The sequence below is a fragment of the Manis javanica genome, chromosome X (genome assembly GCF_040802235.1).
Source record: "Manis javanica isolate MJ-LG chromosome X, MJ_LKY, whole genome shotgun sequence".
Classification (NCBI taxonomy): Eukaryota; Metazoa; Chordata; class Mammalia; order Pholidota; family Manidae; genus Manis; species Manis javanica.
In genome coordinates, this window is record NC_133174.1 from 25,036,163 (window position 1) to 25,062,994 (window position 26,832).

Genomic DNA, 26,832 nt, shown 5'->3' on the forward strand with positions numbered 1-26,832 from the left:
CTGAACTACTGTAATGTAAATAAATGCTTCACTCTGACATAGTTAGAATAATATGTCTAGTTAAGGTATAAAGATTATTTTGTATAGTCAATAAGCCTATAATAAACATAAGTAAACATCCTGTTAGACTTCTACTCTGCTCTGCTATGTCTTTTGAGGCAGCTGGCAAAGGAACAATAACATTAGAGTGACTAACAGAACTTAGCATAGGACCCGTAATTAAAAAAAAAACAAAAAAACTGCATGCTATAAAACTATGCCAGAAGAAAGGGATCATGAGTGATTTTTTTTTGAGTGATTTTTATTTTTAAGGAAATAAAGGCAGAATGTCATTCTGAGGTGACAGCACAAGTGTACTGGGAAGAACACAAGCTTGGGAATCAGGATACTAGGCTTAACCACAGGCAAGCTAAGTGCAACTGGGAACATCACTTTATTTCTTATCTCAGTTTCATAAGGAACCTTACAGTTGGACTAAATGATTTTCAAGGTTTGTTCCAAATGTAACATTCCACAACTCTATAACTGAACAAAGAGAGGTACAATTTTTTGTGTGTGTTTTCACACTTTAGAAATATTTCTGTGAAAAGATTTGGGTTAAAATCAAATTTTTCCCTCACCTTTATGACATTAGTGATGCCTACATTCTAGCCTTGAATTGCATAATCTACCCCTACATTTTAGCAGATTACATTGTCTCAACTGCAGAGATAAAACAGAAAGTTCCTCATGTTTCCTGTTCTAGAATTTGTGAATCAAACATTCAGCACTGCCCCTCCCCACTCCTCTTCACCCCTCCCCAGCTTTATTGTGATATAAGTGACATATAACATTGTGTGAGTTGAAGATGTACAATGTGATGGATTGGTACATGTATATATCATGAAATGATTACCACAGTAGGAATAGTTAATGCTTCCATCATCTCACATGATTACCAGTTTTCTTTTTGTGGTGAGAACAAGTAAGATCTACTTTCTTAGCAATTTTCAAGTATATAATGCAGTACTGATTAATCATGCTGTAAATTAGATACTGAGAACTTATTAATCATATTTCTGAAGGTTTGTACCATCTGACCAACATCTCACCATTTTTGCCATTCCCCCCTTTACTGTTTCTGAGTTCGGCTCTTTTAGATTCTACGTCTAAGTGAATCATGCAGTATTTGTTTTTCTCTGACGTACTTCACTCAGCATAATGCCCTTATAGTTCATCCAGATTGCTGCAGCCTGCAGGATTTCCTTCTTCCTTATGGCTTATTAACACTCCACTGTGTGTGTGTGTGTGTGTGTGTGTGTGTGTGTGTGTGTGTGTGTGTGTACACATACGCCATATCTTTATCCATTCATCCACTGATAGACACATGTTGTTTGCACAATTTGGCTATTGTGAATAATGCTGCAGTGAATATGGGAGTGCAGGTACCTCTTCAAGATCCTGACTTAATTTTCTTTGGATATATATCCTTAACTGGAATTGCTGGATCATATGGTAGTTTTCTGTTTTAACGTTTTTGAGGAAGCGTATGTCCATAGTGGCTGCACCAATTTACATTCCCGTGAACAGTGCACAAGGGTCATCTTTTCTCCACATCCTGGTCAGTACTTTTTGTCTCTTGTCTTTTTTGATGGTAGCCATTTTCACAGATGTAAGGCCATATTTCATTGTGGTTTTGATTTGCATTTTCCTGATGATTAGTGATGTTGAGCATCTTTTCATATCCGTGTTGGTGATTTAGTTGTCTTCTTTGGAAAAATGTCTATTCAGTTCCTCTGTCCAGTTTTTAATCAAGCTTTTTTTTTTTGCTATTGAGTTATGAGTTCCTTAGGTATTTGAGATATTACCCCCTTATGTTTTTTATGTAGTTTATTTATTTTGCTTTTGCTAGTTGTGTTTTTGCTGTCATATACAAAAAATTGTTGCCAAGACCAATGTCAAGGACCTTTTTCCCTGTGTTGTCTTCTAGGAACTTTATGATGTCCACTCTTATGTTTAAGAATTTAATCAATTTTCAGTTAATTTTGGTGGTGTAAGATAGAAGTCCAGTTTCATTCTTTTGCATGTGATTATCCAGTTTTTCTAACATTTGTTGAAGGGACTATCATTTTCTGAATGAGTATTCTCAATTCCCTTATCAAATATTGGTTGACTGAATATCTGAGAGTTTATGTCTGGACTCTTGAATCTCTTCCATAGGTGTATTTGTGTATTTTTATGGCACCACACTGGTTTTATTACTATAGCTTTGCAATATAGCTTAAAATCAGAAGTGTGATGCCTCTGGCTTTGTTTTTTCTTAGGACTCCTTTGGCTAGTTGGGGTCTTTTGAGGTTCCACATAAATTTGAGAAGGTTTTCCTATTTCTGTGAAAAGGGTCATTAGAATTTTGATAGGGATTACTTTGACTGTCTAGATGGCTTTGGGTAATATTAGCATTTTATAGTAATTTTTATAATGCATAAACACAGGATATCTTTTCATTTATTTGTATTTTCTTTAATTTCTTTCATCAAAGTCTTAGTTTTCAGTGTACAGATCTTTAGCCTCCTTAGTTAAACATATTCCCAACACTTTTACTGTTTTTATATTATTGAAAATGATATTGTTTTATTTCTTTTTCAGATATTCTGTTAGTTTATAGAAACACAACTGATTTCTGTATAGTTTGGTACACTGATTTTGTATTCTGCAACTTTATTAGTTTTAATAGTTTTTTTGGTGTAGTCTTTAGGATTTTCTATATATAAGATCATGTCATCCACAGATACAATTTTACTTTTTCCTTTCGATTTGGATGTCTTTTATTTATTTTTCTTTCTTATTTGCTCTGAATAGGGTTTCCAATACTATTTGAAAAGGAGGGCTGAGAACAGGTATGCTTATGTTGTTCCTGATCTTAGAGGGAAAGCTTTCTACTTTTCACCATTTCTCTAGTACATAGACTTATATTTGGTTGCCATTCTTCTCTCTGGAGCCCTGAATTGATCCCAACATCCAAACTTGGCTTCCATGCCTTTACTGCACTGTATTCCTTCTCTTATTGACTATGATTCCATTCTTTCAAACACTAGGTTTGAAAGGATATGATTTAATGTCCTCAAGCATTACCATCATAAAGCCACATTTGGTAGTAATTATTTTTTTATTTTTAGCAATAGCAGACTTCATACACCAGTGCTCATACAATAGATCATAAAAAAGCAGTCTGAGTAAAAATATTTTTTTTCCGAAGAGCTACTTAGAGACATCATTCAAACATGGAAATTGTTCCTGGGTTTTGTTCAAATATACCTCTGTGATGAATTGTGTTAAGAAAAATTAGCACCCCAATAATTCTTAAAATGGGTTTCTGATTCCAGAACCACATAAAAACCTTGAAGAAATGGATGGTTGAAGTTGATGTTTTCCCAAAGGAGGAATGGCCTGCCCTTGACAGTTTGTTGATAAAGTCAGAGCATGGGCAGTGTGATATTTCAAGGAGAACCAGAGAGATATAAAATATTCTAGGACAGGATGAGAACATGGCTGGGTTCTATGGAATGTTTGTTATGCAGCAAGCTAATGTGTTTGTAACACTTCTCTTGAACAACAAATTCTTGGTACATTTTGTAGCAAACACAAGGTCTTAAGCAAAGACATTTTAAGAATTCAAATGCTTGAAAAATAGCACTTCTCTAACACGTACAAACCTTGAGCTTTCAGTAATATTGTTGACTTTATATAAACTTTTTGTTGTTATTTTCTTCTTGCTCTAAATAAATTGGTGTTTTCCTTTCTATTCATCCATTAAAGACATTCAACAAACAAATACCTTTCATACTGGCCTCAGGAAAACATCAGTGCTATAATCTATTACCTAAGTAATATTTTGTTCCTGAAAATCCCTTCCACAACTGGCTTACTCCAGGAAATGAACGCAAACTAGCTGACGCAGGGCTATCCCATCTGTGAGTTAAGGGAACCACTGAGCATTTGTCAATGGCAGTATTAGCTGGATGACTTGCTTTCCCATTTACTTTTCTCAATTCTTTTGTTTTTCAAATTTAATGTTTGCCTTTTGGCATGACTTCTTTTTACCTTTGAAAGTCTACTTAGAAAGAACTAAAGACTTACTGCCTTTAATACACGTAAAATGAAACCTCTCATTAGCTTCAAAAAAGGCATTAGTATATTGATAAATAATCACTGCTTTAGGTCAAAATGTCATCTTTTTTTTGAAGAAGAAGGGTTAGATACACACTACTTGTGTATAAAATATTTACTTTTCCAAAATTTAATCGTAAGATTGAAAATATATATCTATAAAACATTTTGCTATCTAAAACTAGGGAGCTCACATATCAGTGCAGTTACTTTGTGTTTTTTTTCACTGAGCTATTCTCAACTATCTCCCAATCTTAATTCATTTTTTTGAAAAAAAATATATTAAAGAAACTTTCACTTAGCAATCAGAAGTGAAAATTATTTATCATCTTTGTGCATACACATACATTTCTTATGCATTTTATTTCTGTATCAACTATACAAGTATAAAGAATCTTTTGTTAATCCAATTGCTATTATAATGTTATGCATTGGAGAATATGTTCAAAGAAAATAATGCCTAAGAATAGGACTTTATTCTTCAGTGTGACAGTTGCATTCAAGAAGGTTATCTTAAGACCCAAATAAGATGAATATATACTATTTAATATATCCACTATGCAAATATTTTATATGCTAGACAAAGGCTAGTTTGAATTAACCATGCTTAAATCATTGACATACTCAGAGACTAAACTTAAAAAGGGCAATGGTGGAAGGAGATATTCAGAAATCTTAATTAAATAGAGGCAAGCCACAGTGTAGGAGACTGTACATACCTGTCTGCATATGTGATCCCACTGAGTGTTAAGCTCTCTGAGTTCTGTCTCAAGTCTCAAAGCAAACTCGGGCTCTGCTTCATTCTTTATCTTCTGTGCCCCTTCATTGACACTGTTTAGACTGGGCTGAATTGTCTGAATATCATTGACTAAAAGCTAAGGAAATAATTGAATTTAAGTTAGCATTACCACAACATATTAGATATGAAACATAGATAGAAAACATATAATTAGGAATCATGATACTACACACATGTCTCAGGCTGCAAAATATGGTCAGTAGTTTTTACGGTCTGACTGAAGTAGGGAATTATCTGTATTCTACTTAGATTAGATACAAAAGCAAATAAATTTAATAGTCCTTGTTAGAAAAACATGTGAAAATGATGGGCTTTATACATTACTATTTTTGAAAGGATTTGGTTTTCAAATGTAGGCTGTCACAGCAATTGTTTATAGCATGATGGGTGTTAAGGTTATTTGTACGGTGGATTTTTTTTTTTTGTATTTGCAAAGAAAATTCTTTAAAGAGCTATTTTCTTCCTGCTGTGTGACAATGGTATAATGAATATTATTTTTAAAATCCATACTGTGCAATATTCTAGTACAGTGTAATGTACATAGAGACAGCAATATGAGTAATCATCTATAATAAGATCTATCAAGTAGCTCAAAGGATTCTTTACCTTTAGATCAAACTGTATTTTATATTAAAACATCTTATAAAATGAGGATAGAGTAAAAGCTAATGTTCTTTTTGGTTCTCATTTATTTAAGCCAGTTTCTCAGCCTTTGCACAACCATCGTTTTGGACTGGGTAATTCTTAGTTGTGGCTGGGGGGTCTGTTCTGTGCACTGTAGGACATTTAGAAACATCCCTGGCCTCTACCCACCCTACCCTACTCTAAACTGTGACAAACAAAAACATCTCCAGACATTGCTAAATGCCCCCTAGGGGAACAAAACTGCCCCAGTTGAGAACCATTGATACAACCAAATAACTACTTCCACATGAAAGTCTTCAAAGAGAGAAGTCATAAAAATCTTACCCTGCACTGTTTCAGCTGCTTTTTTAGAATTTCTGAATCCCCAAGGGCAGGCCATTCCTCCTTCAGGAAAACATCAACTTCAGCCATCCATTTCTTCAGGGTTTTTATGTGGTTCTGGAATCAGAAACCCATTTTAAGCATTATTAGGGTGCTGATTTCTCTTAACATAATTCATCACAGAGGTATGTTTGAACATAAACCCAGGAACAATTTCCATGTTTGAAGGATGTCTCTAAGTAGCTCTTCAGGAAAAGAATATTTTTACTAAGACTGCATTTTTATGATCTGTTGTATGAGCACTGGTGTATGAAGTCTGCTATTGTTAAAAATAAAAAATTACTACCAAATGTGGTTTTATGATGGTACTCTTGAGAACATTAAATCATATCCCCCTCCAGAGAAATTTTAAGTTACAAAACAACTCATGATAATACTAACAATGTGCCCTTACAGTACATAAAACAAACTAGGAACAATAAACTCAATGTAATGGTGTCTTTATAGCCTCCCTAAACCTGAACTTCCACAAATTGTTTTCTACAGTTGACAGTTTAAATAGTCCCTCCAGTTGGGAACTTTCAGACCAAGAATTTGTCATCTTTAAAGAGAATACTTTTCCTTTCTTATTTGCCTTTCCACCTTGAAATAATGATCAGGGGGAAAATGTCCTGTTTTCTCATTTATAAATAGCCAAGTACGTCCCATTATTCTTTCACATACTGCCATTTGTTTCCCCTACTCCTTTTTTTTTTTTTTGGCTACTTTTCAAATGTATGATTTTCAAACTTCTCTATTTCCATATAATTCAAATATGCTGTCTAGAGGCGCTATTTTCTCCTTTGTTAGTTACATTTCTATTGACAATAGGGGCTTATAGAAACTTGATCCTCTTGATATGATTAATAATGATTTTTAAAAGCATTCAACTAAATCTAACTTCAGGTTTCAACATTATCATCTTCCTGGCATCTCCCAAGTCTGGTTTTGTGCTTTTTCTATCTCACAACTGTCCTAGTCCAGGTCTTATTGTTTGGCTTCTTGATTACTCCATTAGCTCTTTTTGGTACCTGCCTAAGCGTGTGCTACTCTAATCCATTCTTCACATTGGTGTCAGTATTGTTCTTCCCTCCTTTTCCCTCTTATCAGCGTGATGCTTTGAAAACACAAATATTGTCACACCTTTCCCCCTTTAAATTACCAAGAACAGTTCTACACTATTATTCTTTTTTAATTCTATCACCATTAGGTTATAATTCATATTCCAAAGCATAGCATCCAGCTACATTCAATATCTACTTCAAGACCATCTTTTTCAACCATATATTATTAATCTCCAAACACACCTGTTGTCTCCCCAGCATTGAACCACTTCGAGTTAATTGAACATACAGCTCCATTTTGTCAGAGATAACCCATGTTCCAAGAACATTTCATAACCCTTTTCCCCCAGTTTATGTTGGGTTTCTTTTCTGCCTTTTGTCATAATGTTTACCACACTGTTTAATTTCTTTCCTGTGTTGCCTGACCTCCCAAGATGTTCATGCCCTCATCCTCTGAACCTGAGAATATGTTACCTTAGATAGCAAAAAAAACACTCTGGAGATGAGATTAAGTTAAGGATTTTGAGATGGGGAGATTCTCCTGGGTTATCCAGCCAGGCACAATGCCATCACAAGGGTCCTTATTAAGAGGGGGGCCCAAAATGTGAGAGTCAGAGAGAGAGACTGGAAGATGCTATACTGCTGGCCATGAACACAGAGGATGGGGACATGAACCAAGAAATGCATTTCATTTCCAGAGGCTGAAAATGACAAGGGAATAGATCCTCTCCTAAAGCCTCCAGAAAGGGTACAGTCCTGCCTACACCTTGATTTTAGCACAATGAGACTAGTTCTGGACTTCTGACCTCCAGAATCATAAGATAATAAATTTGTGTGGTTTTTAAGAGAATAAATTTGTGGTAATTTTATTATAAATAAATTTTATTATAATAAAATTTTTATTATAATTTGCTACAGCAGGAATAAGAAACTAATCCATTTACCTTTCTCCTTCACTAGAATGTAGGCTCCTCATTGGTGAGGACCTTAAAATTATACCCTTTTTACCACTGGTACTCACAAAAATGTGTTTTTATGTATATATGCATGTATGCATGCATATGCATGTTCACATTAGTTTATATGTAGAAACATGTACATATGTATGCTGTCCTTTACCAAGTATTTTCGGACTGCTCAGTCTTTTGGTTTGTAAAAGGTAAGACCAAACGATTAAGTAGGTAGATATGCAATTTAAATCCAGAAGCATCCTGTTAGAATGCTTTTCCACCATGCCATGATGCTGTCAAACATTCTTTCGGGCATTAACATGCTTCCCAATAATTGACCCTGTAAGAGAGCTATTACCTATATCACTAAATATTTCAGACTTTAGGCTAGAATGTAATTGTCAGTTTACTATTTTTACCTTGGTGACTAGTACTACAGTGGTATTCCTCAAACCAATTAAGTCAGAAGAAGCTGATTTGTGGAAGGTGATAGGTCTAATTTATACAGGTAAGTGATATTATGTTACGGTTTTCCTATAAGAAATAGACAAACTATACTCCTTTGAGAAAGATTTGTGCATTTTGATCTTGTCACTGAGTTTGAAGGACTATGGAAGTTAAATATGTATTTACCTTTAAACTTTACAACATATTGTTAGGAGAGAAACAAGTAAAGAAACATACGAATAAAGAAAAAGTAAAATATTACATTACCTGAATTTTTCGGAGTTTAGCCATTTGCTCCTCTAGTTTTTGGCAGTGTTCCACCAGCTGGGAGGAAAGCTTCTTCCAGCGTTCCTCAATGTCTTCAAATTCTGATTGGTATTTCTGGCTAATATCAGAGGGTGCTTTCCTTGACATCTCCTTCACAGTGGTGCTGAGATAGTTTAGGCCACTTTGTTGCTCTTGCAGAGAGTTTTGTAAAACCTCAAATTAAAAGAGGAAAGTGCATGTATACTAATGGATGAAGAATATAGAGTTTCATTGTGCAGTTTCACTGATGAGTTTCAGTTAAATTATAAATACTTAAAATGAAAGTTATGTAATTCAAACATCTAAAAAAATAGATGATGTAATTAATGTCAGTTATAACACAATGAGTGATAGTTTAAATTCTACTTTTTACCGTAATGGCAATTTGCACATTATTCAAGAATATTTTATCTAAAACTCTGTGTCTGTTTTTATGAACAATACCTAACATATCCAAAACTGTATCTTGTTAAGCCAATTTTAGCATACCTACTTTTACTGCATCATGTCTGTATATAATTAGCTGCATTTACGATACAGTTAATGGAGTTAACTTAATTGTACTGAGCCATTGTAAGACAGTACAGAAATTGTAAGACAGCTTCTAACCTCCCTAGCTAAAAATATAACTGAATCATATTGACATATGGCATAACACAACTCTCGATGAGTTAGCAGATAGAGGACCTACTAGTATCAGTTAACTAAAATTACCTATTTTTCAAAAGACATTGTTCCATTTTGTAGTATTACAGTGAAATTCTAGGGTAATTTTGGTAGAATTTATGAAGTTGGTTTTACATTTATACTGTATAACCTATGCAAAATCCCTTATAATAGATATCTATCTTTAGGTTTCCTCTACTCAATATTTATTTAAATTTTACTTTCTGGTTATGAAGTCATAAAGGTTCACCATAAAAAATATAAAAAAGATGCATTATATACAACTATTATGATTTTATATAAACTCCAAGTTTTCCCAATGTATAAGTAAATACTATCTGACATTATATACACACATAACAATTATTCCTTTTTCTATAATGTTACCTATAATATCCCCCAAATACGTTAACCGCATAACTTTTATGGTTGTATAATGTTGTATGCCTATTTTGTGGTACTTTAATATAATTTACTTTGCTTTTATTTTACTTTATTAAACTGTCACCCTTGATTATTTAGATAATATCTAGCATGCACATAACTACATTTTGAACTAGGCATTTTACTGTGATCCTTTTCCCATGTCACCCAGTATTTTTCAAAAACGTACATTTTAATGGCTTCTCTAGTTCCTTTAACAATTTCCCATTATTAGCTCTATAAATTAATTTCCAGTTTTCCATTCCCATAAATTATGTTATGATCTATCTCCATATATCTACATTTTTAGTACATTTTTATTATTTCCATAACATAGAAAATTCATGGAAATAGTATTCCTATATGCAATTAAATGAATTATTTTGTATGTTATAAGGGTACTAAAAGCTTTCCTCAGTAAAACTACATTCAATTTACATACCCACCAGAAAGTGAGGATATAGCTCATTGCTGCCAGACCTGTGCTTATATTATCAATTTTTGCAATTTAGAGTGTGAAAAATGATATCTCATCTTGTAAAATTTTACCACATCCTTTACAATTTGGGTCACAATTTCTCATATATTTAATGGTGGTATATGTCTCTTTTGGGGGACTTTCTTATTAATAACTTTCTCCCATACCCAGACAAATATTTTCCTTGGTCTTGTTTTACTTTTAAACTATCTCTGGTATTTTTACAATGTCTGCAATTGCTTTCACTGATTTTTGTGCTTCCCCATCATATATTTTTAAAGATTTTTTTCTTAAAAATTTCTCCAAAATTTATGCTTATTAAAACAATTTTGAACTTTTTAAATCTATACAGTATTTTGGCTTGGTAAAATGCTTGACACAAGGTTCTAACTTCAATTTTTTTAAGTTAATACTTTTCCTCAATAACATTTATTAAAAATTGTTCCCTTCTTCACTATTTTTTCAGTGGAAATACACTCTTCTACTCATTTACGTACCATTTCTTGCATGCTTATTCTACTCCCCTAATTGCTATACCTTTGTATTCATTTTCTCTTTAAGTTTATAGTTTTGTTAAGTCACACATTCTTCAAAGTCAGTTTAGGAATCATTCCAAGTATGACAGAAAAACAACATAAAGACAAAAATTAAACAGTTACAGGTTTTTGGTATTATAGTGGAGGAAATAGTCTAAATAGAACAATACATACGAGGCAATGTTTAAAGACTTCTTTAAAGAAATACTTCTAAAATTAGTTTTCAAAGAAATAATATTTAATTATCAAAAAAGGACTCTCAAAATAAAGTAAAAGTTTTAGCTTTTTTAAATTTTAATTCTCAAAATTTGCCTTTATTATTTCAGCTCCTAAATATAACTGATGAATGTTTTCCTGTCTTAAAAAGTAAAATGCTATTGGATATACCACACAAACTTTTCAGAATTATTTGGAGGAGTATTCTAAAGTCTCTTACTAATTATTTCCTTCATTTCCATATTAATATTTTATATTCCATGACAGAAAGCTATTAAAAATGTAGTTAACAGAACTCAAAATAACTAAATACAATATTACGTGAGACTAACGTTTAAATTAAAACTAATTTTATAACTACTTGATTTTACCACTCTGTTTGGAAATATGAGTAGAGCTACAGATGGGCAAAGGGAGGAAAACAACTTTTATAATAAGATCAATGTGTCTGAAAATACACACTAAACAAGAAAGAAAATACTTCATAAGTAGATTATATCATGCCTTCAAAGATAGACTTTTTATCTTATGGAGAGAGAAGGCACAAATGCATAAAATGTTCTGTTTTTAAAGTCTTACCTTCCTTTTCTCAACTACTGAACTATAACACTTGCTACAATTACTTTAATTCTAATATTATTTTAAGATTACACCAATGTGATTGCTTGATAGGTGAGATCTGCACTTTAAGATATACAAATATTTATTGTTTAAGATATATAAATATTCACACACCTGCAACTCCCTAAGTCTCTGCTCCATGATGTCATACTCAGTGACAGTAACCTGAGGAACAGAAAGCTTGGTTTCTGACTGCTGTATCCACGTCAGGATGGTACTCATGGTCTCCTGATAACGCATGGGTGGCAAACTGTCCAAAACTTTATCAAAAGGGAAAAAAAAGAGAATCACTTAGCCATTTGAAACTTTGTCATTATGTTTTCCTAAATTGTCAGCAAACACAATCATACTATTAATTATAAATATTGACAAAATGTGAAAACTTGAAAACACAGATTAGAATATGATTATAAAGTTGAAGACAAATTGCTACTACATGCTTGATATTTTGACAGAAAGTATGCATATATTATATTGAACCCTTGTATCAGCCAAGCACTGTTAAGTTCATTTTTTTGGTGAGGAAATGGAGAGGCTGAGTAAACTTGCCCAACTTAACACAGATGGTACTTGGAGAAACTAAGTAGAGTCCACATATATCAGACTTTGAAGGCTTCTCTCTTTCTGTGTCATTATTTTCCTTTGTGAAAACAGTATCATTATCTATAGCAGATATTTCAAATCACATCACATCACATCTTATTTTACTAAAAATAAGAGAATTTATGTGCGTTTAGTATGTGACAGCAACTAATAATGATCACACATTATCATTCTTAATTCTTATAATAAACCTGTAAGATACACAATTTTATTCTTGTTTACAGTTAAGGAAACTAAGGCAATAAAAAAAGGCCAACAAATTTGCTCATAGTCAAGCATCTAGGAAATGTCAAAGCTTGGATTTCAAACCAGGTTCATATGGTTCCAAAGTCAAAACCACTAGCAAACAGTGTACTTTCCCTGTGTATACACACACACACATTTTCATTGTCAAATACATACAAATTAGGGAATGAAAAATATATATTAGGGAAAGTACAATGTATGTGTTTGTATATATATAGCTTTACATAAGTTTCAAATCATGTATGTATATATACTGTATATAGCAACCCATACTTTTATACACAGTTAAAATTGTACCTATCTTAAATGAAAGGAAGTAAAGACTTTCAGTTTTCTTAGTTTATCTGTAATGTGATGAGATAACATGAGCTGGTAGAAGCATAAAACAGTTAACTTATACAAAGATGTTCTAATATCACAGTTTGCCCAAAATTCAAGTTAGCATCCTTTTATGTATAGATTGAGGGAGGAAGGTAAGAAGGGAAATAGATAGATGGATAGACAGACAGATGACTAGCTAGCTAGCTAGATCAAAATGCCATAAATTCAAAGGACCCATTGCTTTTCAGCACAGGTCAACAAAAAATAAAAAGCTCTCAGGTCCAGAAAGAAGAAATATACTGAAATATTCCAAATTATTAAACAATAAAGTTGATAAAATTTTTCTATATTAGCCAATATAATTCTAGCAAGATCTTATGAAATAATCATGACTTGATATGTTATTTTTCTATTAGACAAAATGTCAACAAAGTATGCATACATTTGCATAATTTGAAATATAATTTACGTCATATAAAGTCTCAGGTTAGCTTCAAAACTCTGATAAAGTACTGAAGAGTCCAGACCACCATTACATGTAGGTATTGTTTATGGTATTGCTAGATAGGGCATCTTATTCTATATTCTGATTCAGAATGTTTGGGCACATTTCTCCCTTGCTATCCAGATCCTGAGTAAATGCTCTGAATGTTTCAAAGGGGACAGCTTTGGGAAGGAGCTGGATTTGAAACAGGACCGATCAAGTCCATAGTTTCTGAACTAGTTACCTTACTACCCATGGGTAGATGCATCAGTCAGGAGAAATTTAACAACTGAAGAACTGCAGTAATAACTGCTCACTGGGCTCTAATCTCCCCCTTGAGTCCATCTCATTCCTAAGGAAGACCCTGATTCTACTCTCCCTTCTTTAGATTCCTTCTGGTCTGTTTACCGAAAAGGGAAACATTTCAATCTCTGAATTGTTCTTATTTTGAATACCTGCTTCTGATTTGTATTCAGGGGCAAGATATAAAGTCCTCCTCCTGAGAGCTAAACCAAAGTTCCACTCTATTCTGAGAAATGACAGGTGACTTGTGAGATTATCAAGAAGTACCGTCGTTAGTGTCTCATATGTAAGTTAGCACAAGCAAAAGCCCACTCAACGTAAGATCCTCCTTCATTTCTCTCTGTGTGCTTTGTTTCCTTTCAATCTAACTTCTTAGTTTTTGAAAATGAAAAATTGATTCGTGATGTTACATCACAGCATAAAACCCATCAATATTCTCTCATTTTTCTCATGTTACAACATGGCTCCTAAAAGGCTTTCCAGCCTGTCTGCCTCTCCACACTCATCTTTCATCACTCTCTTCTCTCTGCACTCCAGGAACACAGGACTCTGATTCTCAGATAGCCGTCACCTACTACCTTTAGTCTTGTTAAATCTTACTCATCTTTCAGCATCTGTGTCAAGCAGTACATTCTCAAGGAACTCTTTGCTGATCTTCCAAGCCTGGATAATTTTACTTTATTTAATTACAGAGCCCTGGCCTTAGTACTTTCTGTTCAGGCACTTATCTCACATAATTATAAAAACACCAGTTTGATTATGAGATTGATGGCTGTGTCTTTCCCTAGATTACAAGCATAATGAGAGCAAAGAGCACTTGGTTTTAGCTTACTGCTGACCAGTATAGTGCTGTGCAAGGAATCAATATTTGTTGAATGAATAACTTCAGGATGGAGAGTGTAACCTTGAGCGCAAAGACATTCTGTCTTTGCCAGGAAAATAGGAAAAAAACAGTGTTTGGAAAAGCCTAGATTCTGAACAAGAGGAAATTATCTAGAGAATTTAGACTCTCTTCTTCTCCCATCTATTAAAGTTTTCTAATTCCCATGGAACCTTCTAAATTCTGAATTGCTTACATTGACTGTCTCATAATTTATCCCCCTCCTCTTTTCTCACTTCACGGTTTTTAGACGAAGACTTTATTACACTGAATTTTTCTGGCACAATTCATTTCTAAATGTATAATGTGTTAGTCTGGCAAAAAATTAACAGTAAAGAAAATGTATGTTGCACCTCATATTATAAATAGTGTGCACATGTGTATGTACATGTGTGCATGCATACACACATTTTATTTTCTCATGGACTTTTGAAAAAGAACAAAATCATGTTCTAAAGGCTATCTTTTTTAATAGAAAATTTGATAAAGTCACAATTTTTATTATATCTTAACCAGGAATGTTAGTTTATGTTTCTAATGAAATATGAACACCATGACAGGAAAAAGGTGTGTGTACACACTTATCTCTGTGTGTACACACACATGAATATGAAAAATATATGTATATATTTACTATATTATAGTTAATATATACATCAATTATTAAACAATTCTTTCAACAATTTGAGTGCCAATTATATTTCAGTCTCTATGATACCTTTTAGGGATGCAATAATGGAGACAACAGAGTCCTTGCATTCATTAATTTCACACATTACTCATGGAACCAGATAAAATTCTAATATAGCTTTAATTGAACTATAATTAATTTTATAAAAGAAAAATATACAGTGTTACGACAGTAAATGATAGGACATTACATACAGACTAGAAGATCTAAAAGATTAACTTCCGAGCAAAGATAGGAAGGAATAGGAATTACTATGGTAGGGCTTCTTGGAGAGTACACACAGGCTTCTAGGGAGGGAATATCATGTCATCTTCAGGAAATGAAAGGCCAATATGAAGCAGAGAGAAAATAGCATGAATGAGGCCTATGACTGGAGGTAGGCAGCACCCATATTAGGCAGGGCCCTTGAGGTACCTATAAACTAAGCAAAAGGCCTTCCTTCCTTGCACACACACACAAAAAAAGTGACGGGGTCAGATTTTCCTTAAGAAAAATCATTCTGGCTGAATATAAAAAAGTAAAAAAGATATTTCTCAGTGTTACAAATTGATGCAGAAAGATATAGTAGTGGTCCAGCCAAGAAACCCCAAGGGCCTGAACTAATATGATAACAATAAATGTGAAAAGAGTTTTGGATGTGAGAGCTATTTAGGAAATAAAAATACATAAGCTTGAGACCAGGGATTAAAGATGGTGGCATGAGAGGTGAGACAGAGAACTCCTCCCAAAATCACATATAATATGAAAACGTGGTTAATACAACTAATCATAAAAAAGCAACAGGAAAGAAGGCTACGCCAGATTGCATACTCCTGGAGAACAGAGCAGACTTCACGAAACAGGGTAATGTACCAAAGCCTTGATCTGGTGAGACCCAAGCCCTTCCTCCACCCCAGCTCACCGGCAGGAGGAAGAAAAATGGAGCAGGGAGGGGGTGGAAGCCTAGGACTGAACATCCAGCCCTGGAGATATGCTTTAGGAGCACATACCTACATTGCATGGTGCTATGAAGATTAGTGGAGTTGGAAAGCTAAGACAGGTGGAAGATGTAGAGAGACTGAGATTCCAGCCGTTTGTGGAGGACAGGGATCCACATCTGGTTACTCTGGGCCAAAGGAAAGGTGGGTGGTCTGAGAGGCTTCCTAGCAGCAAGAGAGCTGCTAAAGGAGTGGGGACTGCACGGAGCTTGCTGATCGGAGAAAGGGATAGGTGGACAAGCTTGTCTGGGCACACTGTGCTCAGAAGGTTAGGAATTTTCAGGAGCAATAGGCACTCTATCCTTCTGGCTGGCTACTTAGCTCTGAGGCCCCCCACTGTGATACACAGCATGCTGCACCTTCCTCCTGGTCTGTCAGCATTGGCTCGCAAACCAGAAGTCCCTGACCTGGCATCAGGACAGCCAGATGGACGACCCACTTATGGCAGCTACAAATGCAAAGTACAGAGGCTTAAACCTGTGTGCTTGGCCCACTGGCTCTGACCCTGGAGACAGGCAATGCAGCCAGGAAGCAGGGAGTAGCACTTTTCTACCCTCAGGCACCAGTGTTGCTCCCCAGAAACCCCTGACATCACTCCAGGGGATGAGCAGCTCCAAACACTAGAGCTTCTGGGCACTAAAGGGTACCACATACAAATATGAAACATCAAAGGAACCTGGTTCAAACCAAAATCTCACAAACAACAGAAAAAGGCTGAAGTGAAACTGAACTCACCAATCTTCCTAAAAGAGAGTTCAAAACAAAAATCATAAACACACTCATGGAGGTACAGAAAAATATTGAAGAACTCAGAGACAAATTTAGGATGGAGATTCAATCATTAAGAAATTCCATATCTGAAATGAAACATACAATGGAGGGATTTAAAAGCAGATTAGATGTAGAAGAAGAGACAGTAAATGGAATAGAAATTAGAGAACAGGAATCCAAAGAAGCTGAGGCAGAGAGAGAAAAAAGGATCTCTAGGAATGAAAGAATATTGAGAGAACTGTGTGACCAATCCAAAGAAAACAATATTCACATTCTAGGGGTACCAGAAGAAGAAGAGAGATAAAAAGGACAGAAAGTGTCTTTGAGGAGGTAACTGGTGAAAACTTACCCAATCTGGGGAAGGAGATAGTCTCTTAGGCAATGGAGGTGGACAGATCTCCAAACAGAAGGGACCCAAGGAAGACACCACCAAGAAATATAATAATTAAAATGGCAAAGATAAGGAATAAAAACCAACTTTTAAAAGCAGCTAGAGAGAGAAAAAAATCACATACAAAGGAAAACCAGTCAGGCTATCATCCGACTTCTCAGCAGAAAACTTTAAGGCTAGAAGTGAGTGCCATGATATATTCAATGCAATGAAACAGAAGGGCCTTGAACCAAGAATACTTTACCTGGCAAGATTATCATTTAAATTTGAAGGAAGGATTAAACAATTTTCAGATAAGCAAAAGCAGAGAGAACTTACCTCCCACAAACCACCTCTACAGTGTATTTTGGAGGGACTGCTATAGATGGAAGTGTTCCTAAGGCTAAATAGCTGTCATGAGGGAAAATAAAACCACAGTAAAGAAAGTAGAAGGAATAATTACTAAGCAGAAGCAAAATCAAATCAACTATGCACTAAATCAATCAAGGGATAGACAAAGAGTACATAGTATGCTACCTAATATATAAAGAATGGAGGAGGAAGAAAAAGGAGGAAAAAAAAAAAGAACCTTAAGGTTGTTTTTGTAATAGCATACTAAGAAAGTTAAATAAGACTGTTAGATAGTTAGAGAATTACCTTTGAACCTTTGGTAACCATGAATCTAAAGCCTGTAATGTCAATAAGTACATACCTATCAATAATCACCCTAAAGATAAATGGTCTGAATGCACCAATCAAAGGACACAGAGTCACTGAATGGATAAAAAAACAAGACCCATCTATATGCTGCCTAGAAGAGACTCACTTCAAACCCAAAGACATACACAGACTGAAAGTAAAGGGATGGAAAAAGATATTTCATGCAACTAAAAGGGAGAAAAAAGCAGGAGTTACAGTACTTGTATCAGAAAAAATAGACTTCAAAACAAAGAAAGTAAGAACAGACAAAGAAGGACGCTATAAAATGATAAAGGGGTCATTCCAACAAGAGGATGTAACTATTATAAATATCTGTGCACCCAACAAAGGATCACCTACATATGTGAAACAAATACTAACAGAATTAAAGGGGGAACTAGAGTGGAATGCATTCATTTTAGGAAACTTCAACACAACACTCACTCCAATGGACAGATCAACCTGAGAGAAAATAAGTCAGGAGACAAAGGCACTGAACAACATACTGGAACAGATGAACCTAAGGGACATCTACAGAACACTCCATCCAAATGCAACAGAATACACATTCTTCTCAAGTGCACATGGAACATTTTCAAGAATAGATCATATACTAGGCCACAAAAAGAGCCTCAGTAAATTCAAAAAGATTGAAATTGTACCAACTAGCTTCTCAGACCACAAAGGTTTGAAACTAGAAATAAAAGAAAATGAAAAAGCCCACAAACACATGGAGGCTTAATAACATGCTCCTATATAATCAATGGATCAATGACCAAATAAAAACAGAGATCAAGTAATACATGGAGAAAAATGAGAACAATGATTCAACACCACAAAATCTGTGTGACACAATGAAGGCCGTGCTAAGAGGGAAGTACATTGCAATACAGGCCTACCTCAGAAAAGAAGATCAATCCCATATGAACAGTCTAAACTCACAATTAATGAAGTAAGAAAAAGAAGAACAAATGAGGCCCAAAGTCAGTAGAAGGAGGGCCATAATAAAGATTAGAGGAGAAATAAATAAAATCAAGAATAAAACAATAGAATGACTTATCAGGAAAAAAAAGTGTCTACACACATAAACAGAATCAGAAATGAGAAAGGAAAAATCACTATGGACACCACAGAAATACAAAGAACTATGAGGTAATACTATGAAAAATTATACATTAACAAACTGGATAACCTTAAAGAAATGGATAACTTCCTAGAAAAATACAAACTTCCAAGGCTGACCCAGAAAGAAACAGAAAATCTGAAAAGACCAATCCCCAGCAAGGAAATTGAATTGGTAATAAAAAACCTACCTAACAACAAAACCCCTGGACCAGATGGTTTCACTGCTAAATTTTATCAGACTTTTAGTGAAGACCTAATACCCATCCTCCTTAAAGTTTTCCAAAAAGTAGAAGAGGAGGGGATACTCCCAAAATGATTCTATGAGGCCAACATCACTCTAATACCAAAACGAGGCAAAGACACCACAAAAAAGAAAACTACAGACCAATATCCATGATGAACATAGATGTAAAAATACTCAACAAAATATTAGCAAACTGAATTAAAAAATACATCAAAAAGATCATCCATCATGTTCAAGTAGGATTTATTCCAGGGATGCAAGGATTGTACAACATTCGAAAATGCATAAACATCTTCCACCACATCAAGAAAAAGGACAAAAACAACATGACCATCTCCATAGGTGCTAAAAAACCAAATGACAAAATTCAACAACCACTCATGATAAACATCCTCAACAAAATGGGTATAGAGGGCAAGTACCTCAACATAATAAAGGCCATATAAGACAAATCCACAGCCAACATCATATTTTACAGCAAGAGGCTGAAAGCTTTCCTCTGAGATTGGGAACAAGAGAAGGATGCCCACTATCCCCACTTGTATTCAACATAGTTCTGGAGGTCCTGGCCATGGCAATCAGACAACACAAAGAAATAAAGGAATCCAGATTGGTAAGGAAGACGTTAAACTGTCAGTGTTTGCAGATGACATGATATTGTACTTAAATAACCCTAAAGAATCCACTCCAAAACTACTAGATCTAATAGCAGAAAGAGAAATCAGGAAAACAATTCCATTCACAAGTGCATCAAAAAGAATAAAATACCTAGGAATAAATCTAGCCAAGAAGGTGGAAGAACTATACTCTGAAAACTACAAAACACTCATGAGAAAAATTAAAGAAGACACCAAAAAATGGAAATCTATCCCTTGCTCATAGACAGGAATAATTAATATTGTCAAAATGGCCATCTACCTAAAGTAATCTACAGATTCAATGCAATCCCTATCAAAATACCAAGAGCATTCTTCACCAGACTAGAACAAATAGTTCTAAAGTTAATATGGAACCACAAAGACCCCAAATAGCCAAAGCAATCCTGAGAAGGGTAAACAAAGGAGGGGGGATGGATTACACTTCTCAACTTCAAGCTCTATTACAAAGCCACAGTAATCCAGACAGTTTGGTACTGGTTCAAGAACAGACCCATAGACCAGTGGAACAGAAGAGAGAGCCCAGATATAAACCCAAGCATATATGGTCAATTAATAAATGATAAAGTAGCCATGGATATACAATAGGGAGATGACAGCCACTTCAACAACTGGTATTGGCAAAACTGGACAGCTACATGCAAAAGAATGAAACTGGATTATTGTCTAACCCCATATACAAAGTAAAATCAAAATGGATCAAAGATCTGAATGTAAGTCATGAAACCATAAAACTCTTAGAAGACAACATAGGCAAAAATATCTTGAATATACACATGTGCAACGTTTTCCTGAATGCATGTCCTTGGGCAAGGGAAACAAAATCAGAAATGAACAAATGGGACTACATCAAGCTAAAAAGCTTCTGTAAAGCAAAGGAAATCATCATCAGAACAAAAAGGCATCCTACAGTATGGGAGAATATATTTGTAAATGACATATCTGACAAGGGGTTAACATCCAAAATATATAAAGAACTCACATGCCTCAACACCCAAAAAGCAAATAACCCTATTAAAAAAATGGGCTGAGGATATGAACAGATACTTCTCCAAAGAAGAAATTCAAATGGCTAACAGGCACATGAAAATATGCTCCACATCACTAATTATTAAGGAAATGCAAATTAAAACCACAATGAGATATCACCTCACACCAGTTAGGATGGCCAACATAGAAAAGACTAGGAACAATAAATGCTGGCGAGGATGCAGAAAAAGGGGAACCCTCTTACACTGCTGGTGGGAATGTAAACTAGTTCTGCCATTGTGGAAAGCAATATGGAGGTTCCTCAAAAAAATAAAAATAGAAATACCATTTGACCCAGGAATCCTACTTCTAGGAATTGACCCAAAGAAAATAACTTCTCAGATTCAAAAAGACATATGCACACCTATGTTTACTGCAGCACTATTTACAATAGCCAAGATATAGAAGCGACCTAAGTGTCCAAAATCAGATGAATGGATAAAGAAGAGGTGGTACATATAACACAATGGAATACTATTCAGCCAGAAGAAAGAAACAAATTCTACCATTTGCAACATGGATGGAGCTAGAGGGGATTATGCTTAGTTAAATAAATCAGGCAGAGAAAGACAAATACCAAATGATTTCCCTCATTTGTGGAGTATAACAGCAAAACAAAACTGAAGGAACAAAATAGCAGCAGACTCGGGACTCCAAGAAGGGACTAGTGGTTGCCAAAGGGGAGCGATGGCAGAGGGCAGGTGGGGAGGGAGGGAGAGGGGGATTGTGGGGTGTAGTGATTGGTGCACATGGCGTCTGTGGGGTCATTGGGGGGCAGTGTGGCTCAGGGAGGACAAGTAGGGACTCTGTGGCATCTTGCTGCACTGATGTAAGGTGGCTGCAGTGGAGTGTGGGTGGGGACTTGATAATAAGGGTGAATGTAATACCCACATTGTCTTTCTTGTGAAACCTTCATGAGAGTGTATATCAATGATATCTTAATAAAAAAAATACATAGGCTAGTGACTGAATGGAGATGGAGAAGAAGTGGGTGAGGAACAAGGAATATCAAAGATGTTTCCAAGGTTTCTGACTGCACAGCTCCACAGATGTTGATTCTTTTCTCTGATACTGGAGGGGGTCCAATAGGAAATGGTTGTTCATTATAGAGTCACTCACCACGAGTTTATTGTTTTGGGACTCACTGGACATATGATACCTTGAGACACCTAAATGTGAAATTCAAGAAAGTAGGTAGACATATGAACCCTCAGCTTAAAGGGTAGGTCTGGACTGCAGATAAAATATATGACTCTTTTGTTTATAACATACAACTAAAGCCAGAGGCACCTTCACTCATATATTTTTCTTTCTAGGTACATAAAATTATTCAATAGCCAACAAGGTTTACCTTGCAGTAGCTGAAGAGTAATTATAAACCACACAGTTTATCTCATTTAAGCCAGACATAGTTGAGAATACTAGTGAAGGATTCCTAACTTTTTGTCAGGTAAAAAGGAAGGGAAGGTCTGGTGTTGAAGCCAACCGTGCCCAAGGGCAAACTTAATATGAGCCGCTCTACCTACCTGTCAGTGAGATGTTTATGCTTGCTGCCCTTGTGGTCCCAATGTAGGGAAATTGCTCCATCAAGGGAAATTGACTTTCTTCCTTTTATGTAGAAATACAGAATAATACTCTGACTTAAATTTTCTCTTTACTGATAGCGGTAAGACAATGCACATATCCAATTTAATAACCTACCTTCTTAAAAAGATCACAAGAGTTCTACTGATAGCATTTTACCCAGCCGAGTCTAACAAAAAAAAATGGTCTGAGAATTTAACATGTAGCCATATATTGCTTATCTCAAAACAAAGATTCCAATGACAGTTTCTACTATTCCATTGCTAAAGTGGCATTTAAAAATACAGACATCTTAATGTTTTATGATGACAGAAATATATACTACCAAATTAAAATTAATACGAATGATTGTAGCTCTGGAAGCACACGATGGGAATTATTGGGAAGGTAAATGTTAATGGTTTATTTTGAAAGGTTAAAAAAAAATCCCATTAATCTCCACTCCTTTAATACAGCCATGCAAAGGATGACAGTGACAAAATAGAGTCAAACTGAGATCTAAAATTGTAGTGGAGGAGTGTGAAAAATGTTGTATCTTTTCTTTAATAATCCCTTCTGTTTTATACAACTGACTTAAAAAGGGGAGGAGCTTCTGAGAAAAGAGAATAAAAGGGAGGAGAGCAAAGTAGAGAGCAGCTGACACAAGGCATGATTATTTCATTAAAAAAGAAGTATAGCTATGTGTGGAATTAAGTGTTATAGTTTCTGATACCCATGAGTCTATGTCAAGGGATGAAAAACTTTAACCAAAAAGCAAGATAAACACATCTACTCTGAAAATTCACTTTTTTTCCACTATAAGACAAAGCTATTATAATAATGCTGAGATCTCAGAATAGGTGTATGTATGACACTTTACTGAAAAAAAAATCACAGCTATCTCTCCCCACCAAAATTAAAACAAAACTACTCAGAGATAAGAAATGTACTTAAATGTCACAGAAATGGTGGAGTAGAGAGAAAGAACACAGAACTGTACTGTCTAATATGGTAGCCACTAGCTGTATGTGTCCACTAAGCACTTCAAATGTAACTAGTCTGAACTGAGATGCTTTGCAATGTAAATACACACCAGATTTTGGAGACTCAGCGCACAAACAATAATGTAAAAATACATCTAATATTTTTAAATTTTGATTCTATGTTAAAATGATAATATTGGGATATACTTGTTTAAATAAAATTTGCAATTAAAATTATTTCCATTTCTTTTTTTTAATATGGCTATTAGGAAATTTAAAATTATGTATATGGCTCATGTTATGTTTCTATTAGATAGTGCTTATATAGAAGCTAAGAGAAGTAATCCATTTGAGGAGAAAAAAAAGAGTGTATGTCTGTAGTTTATATAGTGATAGCATTTAAAACATTGACATTTCTGCTGTGCATATGAAGCTGACTCCAATTTGAAGTTCTCTTCATTTATAATATAAATTACAGATGACTTAATATATGGGTTTTGTGTGTGTGTGTGAATGTGTGTAGGAAGTGAACTAATAGCACTTCTACTTCTTGGATATAACTATATTGGAAAAATGCCCAAATTGAAGCTATCCTTTTTAGTCCATACCAAGTAGACACCAACTCTCCCCACCCCCACAGTTAACTGAATGACAAGGAGACAATGTAACTAAGAAAGGCCTTTTTCTGCAACTTCAAACCTTATTAAATAACATAAATCATGACATAAAGCAGGTATTTCTTTAAAATGTGAACACTGGCAGATGTCAAGAAAGGAGAGGGGACCCACAGTAGATGATGATGATGAACATTCTAGAAATTGCCCTTAAACGGCTTAGAAAAGTAAGGAATTCTGAGTATGGAACATTTGAATTTCCAATGACAAAATATGTTACTTACTTAGTTTGATATCCAAGGACCTGGTGCTCGGAATTCAATCAACGTTTCAGCCCAGTGTCCACCACCATAAATAATCTATCCTCCAACAAAATCAATCACTTAATTCAAGCCTTTGTGCTTATGCCACTCCCTCTGCTAAAGTACCTGTTGCTCAGGCTCCATTCTTACAAAGGGTCCTAGACATGGTCCGGCATGAGCAAAACAGATGGGTTTATAGCAATTTTATCTAAGATCACCTTAGACAATTTTCTAAAGCCATGACCTCAATGAATCAACTAAAATGCTTTTTCACAAGCATTGCCCTAATATTCACCTCTTCAGAAATTGATTCATTTTCCATTTTAATTATAATTTTATAACCAAGTTTCTATAAGTATAAAATTACTACACTACTGAAATATTTTTATAAGTTTTCTGGGTTTTCTTGCTGCATTTTCCCTCTTTTCCACAATATTTTTTCTAGAATTGGCCCTATTGGTTTACCAATTCTATCATCAAGAACTATTGTTAAATAAAATTTTTAAATACTTTTTTAATGTTCCACTTGGCATTTAGCATATGTTCCCAAGATTCTCAAGGTCATGGAGCAATTCTTGTATCTCAAAGTAAAAAGTATATGTTATTCTTGCTATTTATGATGTTGATAAAGAAAACAGAATGATAGGGAAAGGACCATTTACAAACAGTTTTTCTTAATTTTCTAGTGGAGTTAAAGAGAAAAACAATAAAGACTGTGTCTCCTAGAATAAAAGAGTCCCTTTCCTAGATATAACAGTAAATTAGGTCATTTAGCTCAAGTCAACCTTTCTTTCCCTTCATAATCTCAGCATCTTAACATGGAGTGGCAGGGACGAACAGCAGAGTTGAAATTATGGACTTTTTTGAGCATTTTTTGTTGGCAACCCTAAAATTTACTTCTTTATCCCTACAGGAGGACATTTTGCTGGCGAACCTTAAATTTTCTTCTATTATCTCTACAGGAGAGCATTTTTGGCTCGTGACCCTAAAATTTTCTTATATTATTTCTAGAGGAGAAAACAGTTACTCCCTGCAATTTTGGTAAGGGAATTCCCTACCACACCTCCCCAGATCATCACCTGTTCAAGGGCTGCCCCAACTCTGTTACAACTCTAGTCCAAGGTTATGCCTGTATGGCTATAATATCTCCTGCCTCCCTACTTCTGCTCAGTTATTCCTTCATGTGTTCCTGACAAACCAGCTGGAGGCTAACATACCAGTTAGATCTTTCAATAATAAGAATCACATTATTTAATTTCCTCAATTGAAATTCTTTTAAAAATTTCAGTTGCTTTTAAAATTAAGCACAAAATTACCAGAGCTTCTGGGGGCCACCTTCATGAACTTCACCCACATTTTATCCTAATTCTCCCATGATTTGCTGGTTTCCAGCCTTCCTGGACTCCTTTTCATCTCTTGCACACAACAAGTACTTCTTTACCTTGAGGCATTTACCTTTGTTTCTGATCTTAAAGTTCTTCCTCCTGCTCATCACACAGCTAGCACCCATGCATCCTGCAGGTATGGCTCAATGTTATCTCCCTCAAATAATGTTTTCTAAGTGATTATAATCTGTGCTAATATAACTTAGGTATTATATGTTTACTACCTTCCTGTAAGCTCCACGAAGACACAAAACATGCTCTTGTTTTTCTCCATTAAGTACCTACAGTCCAATATTTTTGTGGCACATAGCAGGTTTCAAAACTATTTATAGACTTAGTGAGTAAGACAATGCCATGCCAAATGGTTACAAAATTAATACAATGCCTGCAAAAATCCCAAAAGTATTTTTTACAGAAATAGAAAAAACAAATATAAAATTAATGTAGAACCACAGATCACCATGAAAAGCAGCAATCTTTAGAAAGAAGAACAAAGCTGAATGCATCAACTTCCTTATTTCAAAACATACTATAAAGCTAAAGTAGAAATGCATACAGACTAATAGAATAGAAAAGAGAACCCAGAAATAAGCCCACATACATATGGTCAACTGATCTCTGACAAAGGTGTCAAGAACAGACAATAGAGAAAGGAAAAACTTCAAAATATGGCGTTCGGAAAACTTGATATCCACATGCAAAAGAACAAAATTGGGACCTTATCTTATGTCATATACAAAAATCAATTCAAAAAAGATTAAAAATTTCAATCAAAAACTGAAACCAAAGGACTTCTAGAAGAAAATGTAGGGGAAAAGCTTCATAACATTGTACTGAAATGATTTCCTGGCAATAAAACGTTCCATCAACAGATGAATGGATAAAAAAGATGTGCTACATATACAGAATGAAATGTTATTCAGCCATAA

The 26,832-nt window shown here is 34.8% G+C and overlaps 1 protein-coding gene across 10 annotated transcripts in view; it reads right to left on the reverse strand.

Moving 5' to 3' along the window:
• The window catches only part of DMD (dystrophin), a 2,259,748-nt gene that overhangs the window by 1,331,012 nt on the left and 901,904 nt on the right, over positions 1–26,832 (reverse strand). For all 10 annotated transcript variants that reach the window (XM_036992000.2, XM_036992004.2, XM_036992005.2 and 7 more), the window contains 4 exons: positions 11,772–11,917; positions 8,679–8,891; positions 5,915–6,028; positions 4,866–5,021 (listed from right to left, as the gene is read on the reverse strand). In XM_036992000.2, coding sequence (XP_036847895.2) covers positions 4,866–5,021; positions 5,915–6,028; positions 8,679–8,891; positions 11,772–11,917 — 629 coding nt within the window. The remainder of the gene's footprint in view (positions 1–4,865; positions 5,022–5,914; positions 6,029–8,678; positions 8,892–11,771; positions 11,918–26,832) is intronic.